This window comes from Poecilia latipinna, unplaced genomic scaffold, assembly GCF_001443285.1.
Source record: "Poecilia latipinna isolate Pla-1442-1.1 unplaced genomic scaffold, P_latipinna-1.0 Scaffold643, whole genome shotgun sequence".
NCBI lineage: Eukaryota > Metazoa > Chordata > Actinopteri > Cyprinodontiformes > Poeciliidae > Poecilia > Poecilia latipinna.
The window spans coordinates 252,834-270,716 of NW_015113259.1; the positions used below are offsets into that span (position 1 = coordinate 252,834).

Below are 17,883 nucleotides of genomic sequence, written 5' to 3' on the forward strand. Positions count from 1 at the left end.
ATTTATTTTTATTTATATTTATTTTTTTATATATATATTTTTTTTTTTTTTTTTTTTTTTACTGATGTCTTTGGACTTAAGTCTGCAAAATGCTTTAATCACTTATTTGGACTTTGAAGTATTTTTCACATTTTTTACTGCACACAGCTCTGGTAAAAACTAAGAGCCCACTGCTCTAAGCCCCATTGAAAACCTCCTGGTGTTTCCACCAAACACTGATTTCTGAATTCTTCCTGAGTTAAAACATAAGTATATTGTTTCTAAATGAATATTAACTTATTTTCTTTGCATTATTTGAGGTCTGTTATTTTCTGTAAATAAATACTAAATTTTAGCTTGGAGTTTCATTAACATGTTGTCATTAGTTCGTAGAATAAAAGATCCAACTAAGATCTTCCACATAAACCTACAGAGAGTAAAATCAAAGAACTGATCATTTCAAGTGGTTTCTTAATTTTTCCAGAGCTGTACATCTCAGTTATATTAAAACGATTCAACATGTTATGCACTTTTTAATCACTTGCTACACGTTAAGCTTAAACATTACTTATATTTATTTATTTTGAGTGTTTTGTGTTTACCTAAACCTTTCATAGGTATTTCATGTTATTATTAAAAGCAGGCTAAGCTTAGTAGTTGTTTGAAAAGGCAAACTAAGCCTTGTCAGTGTCTAAGATTTGAGTTGGACTTGAAAATGCCCCCTAGTGATTTGGTTTGAATCCAAGTAATGACATGCTCCTAAATAAAATAAAATAAAAACAGGACACGCTGCTAAGAGTTTGTTTGAAGTTCTTCCCTTTGAGCTGTTTGGCCATGAGCCTGTTTTTACCTTACTTTTATCGCTGTAGATTCCCCTTCATGTCGTCGTGCTTCGTCCTTTGTGATGGTTGACAGATTGTGTTTTAACATGTGATGTTGTGATTGGTGTGGCGTGAGCTTCAAAGGCGGGCTGGTTCGCTCTGAGGCATGTGGAGAGGTGTAATATTCACTCAGCCGAGGCTTTCGGTGTCAACAGGGCACAATGAGTGTCTTCACTTTCTTTCTCCAGACGTTTTTGTCTTGCATTTATCTTGCTTGTGGTTTCTAGTAACGGAACATTAAAAAAATGAAAAAAACTGTTTTGTTAAAAGTTTTGGAAAGTATCTTGCCTGAATGAATGCTTTGAACTCCGGTGTCACTGTTACGGGTCATTTTATTTAAGCTTTACCGGCTGCTGCTCTAATAGCCGGTGTAAGCCTGTGTTGGTGTGCTGATCCGTGTGAGTGACGGCTTTTAATTAATGGCCTTGTAAAAGGAAACCCAGGCGGGCTCTCTCTTCCATAGGCCGACGGAATGAGGCACCCGGTGTTAGGGATGGTTTATTAATGCTTGGACTGGTTAGCCCAGGGTAAAAAGGACAATTAGCATTATCCAGCGCCATATGCTGCCCGTGGAGCGTCTGACATGGGGAAAAGACAAAGCCCTGGCTAACCTGAGATCTCTGTGGACGACGATCAACCTGGGTCACATGTGTAAGCCAGAAGGCCCAGGAGAGCTCCGCCCCTCCCAGAGCACTTTAATTACACATCCAGACAGCAGAACGCCGGAGTCCTGCTCACTCAGCACACACTCACGTTCTGCCTCCGCAACACGCCCTCGGCTGCAGATAACCATGATTATAGTCTATCGATTAGTCTGAAGAGTCATCGATTAACCGGTCACTTAAGCTTTGTATTTTACAGAATATTAGAAATACTTAAATGTTCTTATTTAAAAGGTCTTCTTTTTAAATACGTTATTGCCTAAAATGCAACAACATATTCCTTAGTGAACTTGATTATTTGTAGCAAAGGATTTTTCTGCAGATAAAAAGTTCTTCTAACATCAACATGTGCAAAGTTCAACCATTTCTGCTTGACTTAACATTCATACAGTGTAGGGCTGATCTGACTAATAATACAACAGCAACAGGTGATTAACAGGATTATTTTTCTTTATTTTACAGTATTCAAACCAGGTAAAGCTAAAAATTAAACTTGATGAGCTTTTGGATATATTTGCAGACAAACGTTTTTATATCTTAACCTATCCAGACCAAACGTAGCGCCGGCGACCCGTAATTCTGCCAAACTGACTGAAAAATTTGCAACGTTTTGTGAAAGGGGAGACGTTGCACTTTCCAGCTAATATCGCGTTATTACGATAATTTCACCCTCGCCGAAGTAGGGAGTGAAATTAATATGAGGGGCAATTTTTTAATAGGCGGTAAATTGTAAAAATAACTTGCTAGATATTGAAGGTTCCAGTTGTTATGGATAAATGGGTAAATATATTTAATCACAGGACATCTAAAGAACTGCTAACAATTAAAATAAGCAAAAATATCCAGGCAGAGATTTTAAACTTGGGGTAAAATGCCTTTTATAGAGTTTTAGCTTCATTACTGCTCTGACTGTCATTTTTGAGTCTGTCTACTCCAGTTATCAGTTTATCGATTACTGAAATTGTTGACTATCACTACGATAATTGATGATAATTGATTAATAACGATTAATCTGATTAATTGACCATTTTAGTTGAATTCATTTACTTGGGCAAAGCGTTGTGTCAGACAAGAACAACGCAGATAAACAACATGTCATCTCTCGTGCTCTAGGAAACAGTTTGGATGAGTGAGCCGTCAACGTCAGGGTGTGAAATCAGGCTATTAAACGAGGGATTAAACATGTAGAGTGTGTGTGTGTGTGTGTATGAGCGGATACCGTGCAGGTGCATGTATCTGGCAGGTCTGGCTCTGATTATAGCTACATGATGACGAAGGTCATCCAGTTCTGCCTGTGGGAGGAAGAATCCACCCTCACACTCGCTCCCACCATGTGAAGCTGCAGACCACATCACTGGTGTTTGGCCTCCAGTCCCTTTGATCCCTGCCGCCCAGCTTGGCACAAACACGCAGCTGTACAACAGCCTGCCCATTGAGCCTCCCTTTCCCCAACCCCAACACGCAGGTACAGATACGAGGAATGCTAAACAGGCCCTTTTTTGTAGCACTTATTTGATTTTTGCCTCTGTGGGAATGCTTTAATTTGCCAGGCTTTTAGTCTTTGAGCGTAAGCGGTATCATTATACTTCCATTAGAGACTGAGTTGACCTGAAATGCAAATACTCCTGATAATCCACTCCTCTCTTCATGAGCTTGATTGCTCGCTAGTCATTAAAGCGTGCGCCTGTGTGTGTATTTGTTGGCTTTGGGCTGCATCTGCAGGACTTGGTTCTAGTTGCGAGATTAAGCAGTTTTATGACTGTGTGGTCGCGCATTTCCTTCTGGAAGAAAACATTTAAGAGCGCCTTTCATCTTTTTATTAACGCTGTACTGTAGTTTTCTGTCTAAACGCACAAATGGATGCTGGAGTGTTTTAGTGTTTGTTTGGCCAGTTGTTGTTGTAAATCTGCGTTGTTTTGACAGGTGTACGCACCGTCTCCAAACTCAGAGGACTTCAATAGAGATTCCCCCTCGTACTCCACGCCTAAACCTTCCAGCAGTATGTTTGCAAGCACTTTCTTTGGTAAGTTCAAAGCAGTGCAGTCTTTTTTTTTTTTTCCAATCCTAAGCGGCCAGAGGTTTTTCTTTTTGATATTCTTTTATAAAGAGAGGACCTGCTGGATCAAGTAATATTAATGTCTACTTATTTTGTCAAACAAAAAACATCTGGATTTTTATGTGTTTTATTGAAGTCAAGTTTAAAGATTTGAAAGACCTGAACAAAAATCTAGACATTGTTATATTTTTTCTTTTCTTTTTTTTTAAAGCTTTAATGTGACTTTCAGGCGTAAACTCCTTTGTTATCTCAGCTGTTATGTTTCAGTCGCAGAAATGAAGAAAAAAAAAACCCTACCAGCTTTAAAAGCCCTTCTTTATTGAGCCCAAAGTTATAAAGTGGGTTATTAGTGTCTCGCTGTGTGAAAACATGTTGCTGCGTTGCATTATGAAGTGAAACATTGTGTGTTTCTGGTAGACGGTACCCACAGTTCATCTGACCCGTGGAATTCGTCCAGCGGGATCAGTCAGCCCGGCTACGGGGGAATGCTGGCAGGATCTTCATCTCACATGGCCCAGACAGGAAACTACAGCAGCCTGCACTCACATGACCGTTTGGTAAGCAGTCTGCACAAGACCTACCCGGATAAACTGGTCATGAATTAATGTTAATTATTTATTTATTTTTTTTGCTGAAAGTGTGTGAATTGTGTTGCTTCTAAATTCTGCCTCCTCCTTGTTTTTCTTTAGCCCTGCTTCCACTCTTGCAGTGTGTGTGTGTGTGTGTGTGTGTGTGTGTGTGTGTGTGTGTGTGTGTGCGTGCGTGTGTGCGTGCGTGCGTGCGTGCATTAAGTCGTTGTCTGGTTATTATCAGAGAAGACACTATTGACCCGGTTTTTGTCAGTGTTTGATCTGGCCTCGTCTGCCTGCCTGCTTCAGCTGGCAGAGCATCACAGGGAGCCTGCAGATGCTGCCTGCCCTCTCTTTATCTCCATCCCTCCACCCCCATTAACTTTTCCCCCATCCCAGCCTGGGAGATGTCAAAGGACAATTACAATTTAGAGAACAAAAAGCTCTGTTTTTGTCCTGACGCACACGTCCACGTTTGAAGACGAACTGCTTCTGCTTATTTATTTATGTTTAATCCCTCAGAATTACCCCGCGCATTCGGTCTCTCCGGACATCAACGCCAGTCTTCCTCCCATGTCAAGCTTCCACCGGAGCAACACCAGCACCTCGCCGTTCGTCACCGCAGCACACACTTCATCCGTCAACTCCGTCGACGGGGTTATGGGTAAGTATGGCTCGGCACGTTTTCTCCAACATGACTAATCCGCTGACCTTCAGCGTGATCAAAGTCCGTTCTGTTGAGGCTGTGAGTCAGTTGAACAGCTTCTGTGTACATCATGACCGATCTGTCGGAGTTTGTACTAACAAGGCGGCACTCTGTGTTCTCCCAGTCGCTGCGAATCGGGGGACGACTACTGGAAGCTCGCAGACTGGAGATGCACTGGGCAAGGCTCTGGCCTCGGTGAGTTAGAAACACGCTCTACTGTCCAAGTAACCCTGAAGCCCCAAACATAAGTTTGAGAAAGTTTTCTCAAACTTCTAAATCACTCTGCTAAATAAAATGTTGTCATGAAAAAGGGAAGTGTCAAAGTTGGTCAGGTGTTTCATTCACCAGTTGACAGAAGAAATATCTAAAAACACAGAATTTTTTTTACAAATATAACTTTATTTGAAACAGTTACTAAAACAAAGACAAAAACATCCCATCTTTTGAAACATCACCTGCTTTTCTTTATTTTGGTCATGTTGTTTCTGTAACCAAAGGTGAATTTTGTGTGCATTATAACAATAAAACAACATTTTGGCTTTAGAGGGTTCATGGATTCAAACAGAAAGGTAGAGATTATTAAGTATAGGACAAAAAAAGCTTAAGTTATGTTCATTCTTCTAAGAAAAACCATCCAATTAACCTCACTGACATCATCTGATTGCTGCTGATTTTTAAAATGAAAGCCTTAAGATACAATTCATTTAATATCTTTTAATGTTATAAAAACCTGTTTTTATATTATTTTTCTTTCTGTGTCATATTTGACACATTAGGCATTTACGGTTATGGAATTACCATAAAAAGATTTTGTGTGTTTTATAATCAAACTTATCATTCTAGATAGATGATATCTTTAAAACCTGCTGGATCATGTACATATGTTAGATGAAGCTTTTTATTTAATTACAATACAAAAATATAACAATGTTTTAAAAAACTATTTGTTGATAATGAGATTAAATATGCAGTTTCTGAGTGTAATTTCTTGTTAAAGGGCTAAACCATTTCATTTTAAAATAAGCTGGACTCTGTGGGAGGCTCATTTATTGTATTGTTTTTCTCAGAAGACTCAGCGTGGCTTAAGCTTTGTTTTAGTCCCCTCGTTCCTGCAGGAATCTGTCGTCTCATCGTATGGTGAAAGTTGTGTCTCTTCTGCTACATTTCGGCTTCAGAAACGTTTCTCAGAATAAAAGCAACGCCTGAGGACAGTATTGTCATCTGTGAGGGGTTTTTAATCATTTGTACTGCCCTGTGACATATTTGAATATGTGCAGTCTGTGTCTGGACCAAGATAAGATTCAAATGTGTGGTTGATCTGAACAAAGTGTCCTAAAATGCGTTGGGTCAACCCACTGCGATCTGCAATATTTTGGTAAAACTAAAACTTGAAGCACATGCTGTTCCTTCAGGAAGGATATTTCCAAACCTCTGCGACTTCACATAATGAGAGTTCTGGGACGGTAATAACAAATTAAGTCTTTTATATTTGCAGACTCAATTCTATTAGCATGATAAAGCCGGAGTGAAACGGACACGGTTGGACCCGGGTGGGGGCGGGGGCGCGGATCACGGTGCACATGGGAGTTTATAACTGCTGTGGCTCAACTCCACGGCCCCCCCGCCTCTGTGGGGCTTTTGTTCTCCGCCCTTTTAAATTGGCCGTGCTTATTGGCCCCATGCCGCCTGCGGGAGTGTAACTGATGACGAGGCGGGGCTTCATTTATTCCAGTAAAATGAGCCGTGCTTCACTTTCAATGCAGTGAAAAGAAGAGAAAGCCAATATATCGTCTGGTCAGGAGTCACGGTTATAAACGGCTTGATTTTTAGACACTGGGAAGATATTTGGAGAGTTTTATTGGTTTCTGCCTGCTGTGTGTCCAAACAGTGAGAAATAATAAGCATAAATGACAGTGAGCGACTCTTCACCTCAACCAGTGAAAACTTTAGCGCTGGGGAGTCAAACTCATTTTAGTTTTAAAAATCTGAGTGTTCTTAAAGGGCCTGTTGCGCCAGAATATGTTGATTAAACCAATTAAGCTGTTAAAGTATCAATAAACAGCTGTTCCCTCAATATTTTGTGATTACTTTAGTGTTTTTTTAGCGTTCAAAATCACAGATTTTATGGTGCCAATTTAGAAATGTTTGTAAGGAATGTTTATGATATTTGCGCTGATGTATGATGTTAAATGTGACTTTTTAACGTTTGTCTTATCAGTTATGGACTATAACTTGACCTCAAGTCAGGGTGAAGCAGCAGTAAATTAAACTCAATGTTTTTGACCAATTTTGAGAAAACTTACAGTAAAATCAGAAAAAAATGTGGAGATTTGTTGATTTTGTGTGAATTTTGCAAATCTGTGAAAAACTGGAAGGACTTATAGATTGTAATAAAAAGCTACGGTGGGCCAGATTTGGCCCCCCGGCCTTTAGTTTGACACCTAGAGGAACCTCCACCTTGGTTCTCCAAGTTGACTGGAAAACCAGAAGAGATTGAGGTCTTTCTATCATTCCTGCACAAGTGAAACAGTTGCTTTCAAGTTCGACTAGATCTTAATTCGTCCCAGAAGTCTGTTTTTCCCCCCCTTGCTAATTAGTCAGGATTCAGTGGTGAGACATGTTCCTTTATGGCATAAACATTCTATGATTAAAAGGGGGAAAAAAACAGGAATGTGTTTATATTTTAATCTAGTGCTTGGTTAAATAAATGAAGATCTGATCTCCTCAATCTCCAGTCGAAGCAGAACCCGACGAACTCTGCCTCACCTAGCAAACAGAGCAGCACTGAAACAAAAAGATACGCTGAAACCGACATGACTAATAATCGTGGCGTCTCATGGAAAACTTTTGTCCTAGTTGTCCTCTTTACAGGAGCGGCAAAGTTTCAAACAGATGCAAAAATAAACAACGTTTGGATCCTTGTAGATGTTGATGTATGGACCTCAGCACAATCTCTGGCTGCAGACTAAAACATGGCCCTGGAGATTTTCTGTGTTTGGCTTAACGGGGTTTCCAGGTTGGGCGTCTGCACCTCCTGAAACCTCAGTGGAATAATAAGCAGAGTGACTCGATCGAACACAACTGTCTTCATACAAGGGCAACACAAGCTGAGAATTTGTCTTGATTTGAAAAGCTGCTCAAGAAAAACAAAGAAAACAACTGAGATTAAATGAGAAACATCTCATTTAATCTCTCAAGTTATTTGTCCCTTTGTGTTTTCATCACATAAACTGACCTGCTTTTGTCTCATTCTTGCTTCGTGTGCAGCAGGGCTGACTCTGGGCTGTCTGTCTTCGTATTTCCAGATTTACTCACCTGACCACACTAGCAGCAGCTTCCCGTCCAATCCGTCCACACCTGTGGGTTCCCCCTCACCTCTGACGGCCACAGCAGGAGCTGCTGCGGCCGGGACCGTCGTGAGCGCCGCAGGGACCCCGTCTGCAAGGCCAGGTACAGCTCCAGCCTTCAGATTTTAATCTCTCTCACACACACACACATCTTAACCTCTAAATACCAGCAGTAAGATTAAATAAATGGATTCCATACCAGCTTCAGGATCTGAGCCAAATGTATCTTTTTTTGATGCAAGTCTTTCCAAACCTCTGCCTCTCTAACAAAGCTTGTGCTCTCCTCAAGAAGGTGTTGTATCAAGTCATTATGTTGCCATATGTTTTATTTTTTATAATCCTAAAAGTCTTATCATTTAGGATATTAAAATAGGAAAAACAATGTTTTTATTTCAGAAAAAGAAGTCCTGGTTTTACTAAAGGCAAATCTGACAGTTACTTCTTGTATCACTGTTTAGACAGTTCATACATTGTGTTTGCGTTTTGCTTTGACCCAATTAAAAGGATTTAACTAATGGGGATCCAGTTTTAACTGCAGAAGAAGAATAACAAGCTCATAAGAAACCTGCTGTTTCCATCCGTCAACCCTGTAAACTTTGAAAACGACCGGATGAACAGAGATTATTTCTCTGACCTTGAACTGCAGCATCCAGAATAAAGCAGAGCAAACTAAAATCTGTAAGGTGTGCAGTTATCTCTTAGGAACGGTAAAAGTTAGGTCTAAATGTTTCTCGTCGCGCGTCAAAACAAAAGTACTTTTACTGAAAGGAAGGTTTGAGACGAGGCGGTGACGTGTTTGATGGATGAGCTGCTGTAATCTCCCTTCCCTTCATAAAAGCTCAAGTCTTGCTCGCAGCAGAATGCTCTGTTGCCTGCAGAATTGAACTGAGCGACTTCGGAGCAGCCGGGTATCATTTGCATGTGATTTAATTAAAGCAAACACAGCGCACTGTTGTGCGTGATGTTTGGTTTGGCAATTCTCAAATCAAAGGGAGTGGTTTCTTCAGGGGCTGCAGCGATTTCAAGCTCAGGACAACATATCAAACATTTCTTTTTGTAGATCCATAAAAATTCTCCATGTTTATATTTTCCACCAAACAGCCAACAAGTGGCTTCATGCTGCCTCGTTCGAGTGCGCCTCCCACCCACTGTATGTGCTGTGCACTCTGTGCTTGGCACCAAAACACCAAACAGATGAAGTGAATTTCAAGGTCTGGTATTTGCCAAACTGTCGCAGATTTCCTTGCACTTGCCGTCGCACAGCCACAAATACGAGGCCCCTATGACTTTAATTAATTTAATGACTTTTACTGCGCGCTACATTCTGCTTTGATTAATCAAAGCCTGAGCAGAATGGCTAGTTGAAAGTTCTTCCAAAACTTAATTAAATACCACTTTTAGCTTTAGAGTAAGTCTAATCATTTCATACTTGCTCTTTAAGCCATGTGTGAACAGTTTCTAAGGAATCCATCCAGCTTTGCCTCTCATCCTCTAAGCAGTGCAGTTAACAACTTTGATGATATTTGAAATTTAATCTTTTTAAGTGAACAAATACAACATTAACCTCGAATAAGAAAGTTGGCCTTTTCTTATCTGCGCTATATGAGAGGAATAATAATGAGATTTGCATTAAAATCATAAGATCAGCGCTGTGTTGGTCCATTCTTCGCCACATATTTTGGTCTTACAGAGCTAATCCCCGCAGACATTGAGAGACTTTTTCTCTCAGTTTTGTTAATTTACATCCTACCCGACAGAATAACAATCATTCTTTGACTTATCTGGGACTTTATTTTCAATTTAAACCAATTTCCAAACCATCTCTGGGACAAGCTCTTACAAAAGAAAATATGCCGCGGCTTCCAGAGTGGTGAAGGATACCAAAATCTTACATTTAAAGTCTTTGAAGTGGGTCCTGGATTACTGTTCTTGAAAAGCATTTCATTTGTGTAAAACTGTTTTATTGACTCATAATAGCAGCTCTTGGCATTCGCCCTCCTTTGTAATGAGAGAGAATTTAGAGAGTGGATTTGTTGTAACGTAATCCTGCTTTCCACGACAAGGGCTTTGTGGTACTGTATGATTTTTGAGGACGGACACGCATGTTTCCCTCTAAATTGTAATTATTTTCTGCAGCAAACACGAGAGGGCAAAAACAGAGAAAAAGAAAACAGCTCGGCGCGTCTTTTCACGCTTGAGAGAGCAGCAAAAACTCGTTCTCGTTTGTAGCGCACCGGTTGTTTAAGTATGGACAAAAGAGATGTGCGTTACAGTAATAAGGACTGTCAGAGGTGTTGACAGAGGTGGAAGAGTAATGGAAAGAGAACGAGGGGGAACGGTGAGGGAAAGCCCGGTGTGTTGTTTTAGCGGGCAGTTGTGTCACGTACGGTAATGGAGTGGCGACAGCTGTCCCCACGTATGCCCCCCTCATCCTCAGCTGTTACCCTGCCCCACGGACAGCTGTTCTCCCAACACACACACACACACACACACACACACACACACAGAGAGAGAGAGAAAAGACTTTTCATTTGCCTTTGTGTGAAGGAAGGTGCCTCTGACTCAGCTGATCTGAACTCTGATGACTTTCTTCATCTATTTGCATCACATAAACGTAACAACGATGATTAATTCAACTCTTAAGCTAATAATATGGAATACATTCATGTCAGACTGCAGCAAAGGGATATTGTGTCTCTAATTATTTGCTCTTATTGGGCTAGAAAAAGAGCAAGTCTTCCAAATTGGCCCAAAATTTGGCTCTCTGTTAACGTTGGTTGCAAAATTCATTCATCACCGGGATTACACCAATATACAGCACATTACTCAAGACTGGTTTGTTCAATTAGCCCTCTCCGGTGCATGTGGGGAACTGAGCCTCAGGCTAATTTTTCACAGCCGCCAGCCAGCGAATGCTCATGCGAAGTGCTTTCCTCACTCACCTGGGAGGGAGCTGAGGCAGAGCAGACTTTCATTTCCTTCACTTTTAATAGTCTGTTAATTAAAGTCTGCTTTCTCAAAGGCAGAGTGTGAGGGAACATAAAAACCTGAGCACAAAAGACTTTAGAGGTTCAGTCAGACATTTCAGTGGAATTAATTATTGGAAAATGCTGGGAACGGTTTCCTGGCGGTAGGGAGGTGTAACTTTTCTTTTTTTTAGTGCTTTTTCATCAGCTAAAAAATACACTACCCTGCTTGTAGTGAAGAAATTATTCTGTTTCTCCTGCTATATTTTGTACCGTTTATCACAATATTCTGTAGTACTATTATGATAATGATAAAAAAAAAACTAATCCTCACTTCCCTTTTAGGTGTTGCAGCATTCATGATGCTGCGCTTTTAAAACATTCATATTTGAACTAAGATCTTGATTTATACAGCTAATCTGCACATCGAGACTTCATTTAAACATATTCTCAAATTTACTGATATTTATTGATGCTCTCATGGAAAAAATAAAGAACGAAATAGTAAAAATAACATTTTAGTCAATTCTTATTTATGAACAAGAAGCGATACAGTAAATGCCCACTGCTGTCATTTGAACATAAAACCCTGTCATGTTTTGAAGTGTGTTTGTTGTTTTTAATGCTTTTCTGAATAGTGCATGTTTATGAGGATGAAAGTTGAGGAATTCAGTGTTTTTTAAGCACTGCTTTACCTCAAATTTAAGCTCAAATTGCATCAATTTGACTAGATGTGCGATTTAGAGGTGTACTTACATTACACAAACGCAGAACGGATTCCAGTAAACATGTGTGGCAGTCTGTGTTAGCTGGCGTTTTATTTGTGCATGCTACAGAGAAAGGTGATTTTCCGATGAGTTAATTCTTTCCTACACCCTTGAAATGCAGCCGATGTGATGGAGGCATTAGTCTCCACACCATGACACTCCAGGGCTTTTACAACCTAAACTATTTCCAGACAGCCAATTGTAAACAATGGAAAATTGGAGCCTTCTTTTGGGTGGTTGAGCAGAAACATGTGGGGGAGGGGCTGCACAGCAACTATATGCTCCATACAGCTGTAGAAAACTCTGATCAGTCCAATAGTTTCTCTTATTTCTTATTGAAATGATGACTGCGGCTCTGTGGGTAGAGAAGTTGAAGTGTGATGTGAAGGTTGTAGGTTCGATTCCAGCCACATGTCGACGCGCTCCTGGGCAAGACACTTAACCCCAAACTGTCCACCAATCAGTGTAAAAATGTGAGTGTGAATGGGTGAATGTAAAGCGCTTTGAGTGGTCAAAATGATTGGAAAAGACCTATATAAGTTCAGTCCATATACCATTTAAGTCACAGGAGCATTTTAACAAAGAGTCCGTTCACACCAGCCGTCTTTAGTCCACTTTAATCAGACTCTAGTTCATTAAGGGAGGAGTGATACCGTTACGGACCAAGAAATTAAACTCTGGTCCCCCTAAAAAGTCTCAGTTCCAATGCATATGTTGATGTAAGCTCCAAAAGCAGGAAGTGAACTACAGCACAAGGCATTCTGGGTAAATACAACCAAAACAAACGCAAGAGCCTAATGCTAGCTGGAGAGATAGGTAGCTCATGGTTTTTTACTAACTCCTACAGCAGCTAAAATCTGACGCCGCTCCATTTCTCTTTTTGTTTTGTGAAGAAGAAAGTTGCGTTCATGTCTTCTGAGGTTTTCATGTCGTTTCCATCAGCGGTTGTTGGTGCAGCGCCTCCACAGGCGAGGAGGGGAACAGGTTTCTCAAAGAATTTGGTTCATTTGACACCATGCAGTGTGAAATCAAACCACACCAGCTAAAAAATGTAACAAATGTTGCAGTTTTACCAGATTTCAGGTGTGAAAACATCCAAAAGGCATTTTGAAACCGTAGGTTTTCTAAGTCTTTCTAACCCTACACTTAAAAATACATTTCTGTTGTAAGAAGCGCATAGCTGTCTTCTTAAATGAATTTCAGGGTTTACACTAATTAAAACAGTATGAAAGCCTCCATCTGTGAGCTGTGCGACAGCAGACTTCATTTACAACCATGTAGGCTGAATCTGGCGTCCGTCCACAGGGAAGGACGCCAGAGGGGACCGGGCCGGACCGGCCAGAGACACCCTGCCCTGGAAACAACCTGGAAAAATTCAATATTGTCAAAACCCATTGAGCTTATTTACATGTACTTTAACACATTGTCTCATATTGCACGTGCAAGACAAGTTAGTTGGACAGTAATGCTGAAGAAAACGAAGGGAAGAAGCGTTGTGTAGCTTCAAATGTGATGAGCAGATGTGGATTCCTTTTCTTTAATTTACACCAGATCAAATCAGCTTGATTTGTCTTCCGGTGCTGGCCTGCAGCTCAGCCGCTTGGCTCTCAACACGTTCACTGAATCCAGAGTGAATATTTACAAGCCAAGCTGGAAATCGTAACCCCAAGTGACGAGAAAGCTTGATTACTTTACATCATCTGATTAAGTTGCAGTAGTTTTCTTTATTTTGAACTTCTGTCCAGCTTTGTGTAATAAATGTTTGCAAATATTTAGAGCTGCAACTTGGATTTAAAAAAAAAAAAGTTTTATTCAGCAGATTTTTCATTTTATACATTACAAGATGCAAATAAACAAATAATTAAATTCCTTTAGTGAACGCTTGATCATTGGACGCAGTTAAAATCCTTCTAACCTCAACATGTAGAAAAAACTTTCTCTGTTTGATTTAACGTTACTTACCGCTAATTTGCTGATTGTGTTTTGGATTACAGGTTTAATAATTGGATAACAAAAGTTACTTAATTGGAGAATTTTGCTAAATTTTAACCCGATGAAGCCAAAACTCAGGATAGAACATATTTACAAGACAATGAAGGGTTTTTTTCCCCATCTTAAATAGAAAGAGCATGATTTTTTTTTTTTGCACTTTTTAGCTCCATTTCTGTTCTGACTGTGTTGTTCTGTTTAGCAAACGTCCATTTTTGAGTCTTTGTTCTGCCATATTGTTTAATTAAAGCACCTAATGGAGAACGTTCTGTCTCTCTCTACTCCTGCTGTTGGAGAACAAAGAGGCCTCGCTGTGTCAAAACGTGTTAAATGTGCTCAGAGACAGAGCCGGTCTCTAGAATCAACAGTGTGAGTTTTCAGGGCTCACTATGGTTTCTGATATGGTTTCTGGACGATGCCATGAACGTCTCAGGGTGGAAGTGGGAGTTAGTCGAACCCTTTGCTGGCTCACATTTCAGGATGCAGTCCAGCCGGCAGGAAGTGATGCAGTTGGGTCTTTAAAAGATAAAAATATCTTAAATGGAACAAGAAGAGGCCAGAAAATCAGGATGTCTGTGTGTTATGACTGCATGTCATTGTGTTTGTCAGCTACCTTTTGTGTGGCATGTGGATGATTCAGCAGGACTCCCCACGGCTCCTGGTTGTACTGATGTGAAACTCAGCCGCAGCGTTGCTAACTACGACCCTCTCCGCATCATTTCCTCTCCTCCCAGGTGCCAACCAGTGGCCCCGTGCGAGCGGACAGACTCCCTCCTCTCCAAACTACGAGAACTCCCTCCACTCGCTGGTAAGCTCCCGGCGACTAGACCCTGCGATAGATACGACATCCATGAGCTAGCATTACACACAGATTCCTGTCTGACAAATGTTCTGCTGAGGAAGACGGGGGTCGAGGGATAACCAAACTGAACAATACTCGTCCCTCGGGGCCTGCCATCTGTCCCCGGCTCCGAGGCCCCGCTCCCGGGCGTGGATGACAGTTGTGGGGGGAAGGGCTGAGCTAAGCAGGCTGCAGTGGGAGGGTGTGGAGGGATGGCAGCTGTTTGCTGAGACACTTCTCCTGAATTCCTCCGCTGCCATGCGACCAGAGCCGAGGATCACATTTCACCCGGCCCAGCTACCTGTTGACGTTCATTTGCATTACCTGCTGCAAGCCTGCAAGCTTTTAAGCACAAACCACCGGATAATTGGAGGCACAGGAACATAAAATAATCACCACACTGCCAAAACACAACATCTTAGCTTCTTACCGTTTGAAATAAGACAAAACTAACTTACACTGGCAGATTATTTCACTAATGATAAAATAAAGACTAAACTTGTTTGCTTTTGAACTACAATAAATGAAACATTCACCAACATATTTGATGGCACTCATCAATATATATAATGTTCCTTCAGTTGTTGACTGCATAGTGTTTTCGTTATAACTTTGTAATTTTGTGTCTTTATTATGTAAATCACTTTGAAGTGCCTTGCTGCTGAAATGCGCTATACAAATAAACTTGATTGATTGATTGATAAAACACATTTCCCATGTTTTAAGTCTTAGTACGTTAATTTTGTAATACAAGACCAAACTAAAAGATTCTAGGTTTCTGTTCAGCCTGGATGCAGCAGACATGCATTCTCTGCACTGTTTTCTTGTAAGTGCTAAATATTTCCACTGGCACGCGATGAAGGAATGCTTTCATCATCAGGATTTGATTAAAAGTGTTGAAATAAAACCTAAGTTTCCCTGCTTGTTGAGTCAGAGCTACCAGGAAAATGGAAAAAGTCCCATCAGGTTCAGGAGGCGATGAAGAGAGTCAGAGATTGGATTAAAGCAGAGACGAGTCATTTTACTGCCAAACGTCATTTATTAAAGCTCGCAGAAATGCATCTAACTTAAACATTCAGTTTTTCATCCCTATAAAGTGTTCAGAAGAGCGAAATAAGATCTAAATAATACATGTAAAGAATAAACCCCATGAGCAGTGGCGTAGTTTGGGCTGTTAAATGTGGAAACGTGGAAACATTTTCATCTTTTCAAAGTGGACGGTCAGCAGCTGTGTGCTTCTCTCTAAATCCCTTACTTCTTCAGAAAAGCAATCTTTTATCTTGAGTGTGTTTGTGGTATTTATAGGCTCTGATCTCGTCTTATAATTCTTTTTATTCTTATTTGACTTTGCCAGAAAAACAGAGTCCATCAGCAGTTACATGAGCATCTCCAGGATGCCATGTCTTTCTTAAAGGATGTCTGCGAGGTACTGATCCGATAGTCTACATCCATGCATCCTCCACGCATCTTCACCTTTTTGTTTTGTTGCACAAACACATTATTGGTTTTAAAAATATGATTTTATTTTTTTTTTTACCCAAGTTGCCTTTATTTTCCATGTCATGTTGTCTTTTCCAGTCATTCCAGCTTGCAGCGATTATGTTTGGTGCAGATTTATAAATGATTGTTTGATCAGATGATTAATGGAGAACAAAAGAGGACACAGTTTGTCTTTGCAGCTCAAGCTGAAATGGCTGAGTTTATCTTGAGTTTGAACGGCCGTCTTTATCTTCTGTTTCATCCCCGCCCCTCCAAGTCCTCACCATACAATCAGTGTTTTCAGTTTTCATCCTAATGTGCTTATACTAAGCTGCTCTGTTCTTCCTTTTCTCTTCTCCTCTTTCCCTAAATCTTTGTTTCCACAATCCCCCCCCCCGGTCCTTCCAGTCTCGGATGGAAGATCGCCTGGACAGATTGGATGATGCAATCCTCGTTTTGAGGAACCATGCAGTGGGCTCCACCGCCAGCCTGCCCAGCGACATTCACAGCCTGCTGGGACAGGCACAGAACGGGCCAATAACAACCATCGGACCAAACTTTCCCGCCTCTGCACTCGTTCCAAGTCGGACTGCGGCGATGGTACGACGAGCGCTTTGACGTTTTCATGTATGGTTTTCATTAAAACTCCCCCCATCGCAGGCTCAACCACCTGCTCAAAGCTGGTGCGCCGCCACGAGTGAAAACTAGACGTTTTCCACACATGAATAGTTGAATTTATACCGACATATTTTCCATAAGCGTAATGGCTGGCCTACAGCTCACCCTCCTCTGGAGAGCGGCCGGGGTGAAGGAGGAATGAGAAAAGCAGGCGCAGCGAAGAGAGGCTGCGCTTCTCCGTAGGACTTGTTTGTGTTTCTTTTCCTCTTAAAGTCGAAGCCTCTTGAGGAGACGAGGAATGCACGACCCGGAATAAATCAGGATGTGTTCATCCAATCTGAGGTATTTCATTTTCTGCAGCCAAGAGATTTGAACACATCTGCAGGGGAAATCAAAACGGGACAGCTCATCTTGTTGTAATCCGGAGGTGTTTGGAATTAATTTGGGTCATTCAAAAACTATGAAAGAAGCCGAGCGAGGTCGGTTTTATTATGGATGCAAATCCAGATTACTTGTTGTTACAACAAAGCCAGGCAGGTTTATCTGTGCAATTAAAGGGCAATTCAAAGTTATTTAGCAAGAAACCATAAAGAATTAAACAATTACATTAATAGCTTGAACTGAGAAGAGTTAAACCCTTATTTCTTATTTCCAATAAAACTACGGTAGTCACTAAAATATAAAAAGATAATTGATCTTTATAGGAAACATTATTGTTCCTGTTTCTGCCTGTTCTGGGTTTTAAGGAAGTTTTATACAAAGTTAACAAGCATAGAAACTAAATTATGCCTCCATTTGATTAACACAACCCTGAAGAAATGAGGGTCTAGCTGTCAAACTCGAGGCCCGGGGGCCAAATCTGGCCCGTCGTGGCTTTTTATGTGGCCCTCTGGACTCCAGGTTTTGCTCCAGTTTTTCACAAATCAGCAAAATTCACACAAAATCAACAGATCTCCACATTTTATCTCAAAGTTGACCGAAACATTGAGTTTAAGTGGCTGCCGCCTCAGCCTTACTTGATGT

General features: G+C 40.9%; 1 protein-coding gene across 10 annotated transcripts in view; it reads left to right on the top strand.

Annotated features, from left to right (window-relative positions):
• tcf12 (transcription factor 12) overlaps positions 1-17,883 on the top strand; it is a 96,388-nt gene that overhangs the window by 69,370 nt on the left and 9,135 nt on the right. For 7 of the 10 annotated variants that reach the window (XM_015043658.1, XM_015043659.1, XM_015043657.1 and 4 more), the window contains 8 exons: positions 3,446-3,545; positions 3,996-4,135; positions 4,670-4,811; positions 4,978-5,048; positions 8,159-8,303; positions 14,657-14,730; positions 16,118-16,189; positions 16,651-16,842. In XM_015043658.1, the coding sequence (XP_014899144.1) occupies positions 3,446-3,545; positions 3,996-4,135; positions 4,670-4,811; positions 4,978-5,048; positions 8,159-8,303; positions 14,657-14,730; positions 16,118-16,189; positions 16,651-16,842 (936 nt within the window). The remainder of the gene's footprint in view (positions 1-3,445; positions 3,546-3,995; positions 4,136-4,669; positions 4,812-4,977; positions 5,049-8,158; positions 8,304-14,656; positions 14,731-16,117; positions 16,190-16,650; positions 16,843-17,883) is intronic. The other 3 variants (XM_015043665.1, XM_015043663.1, XM_015043667.1) reach the window with 1 other exon arrangement.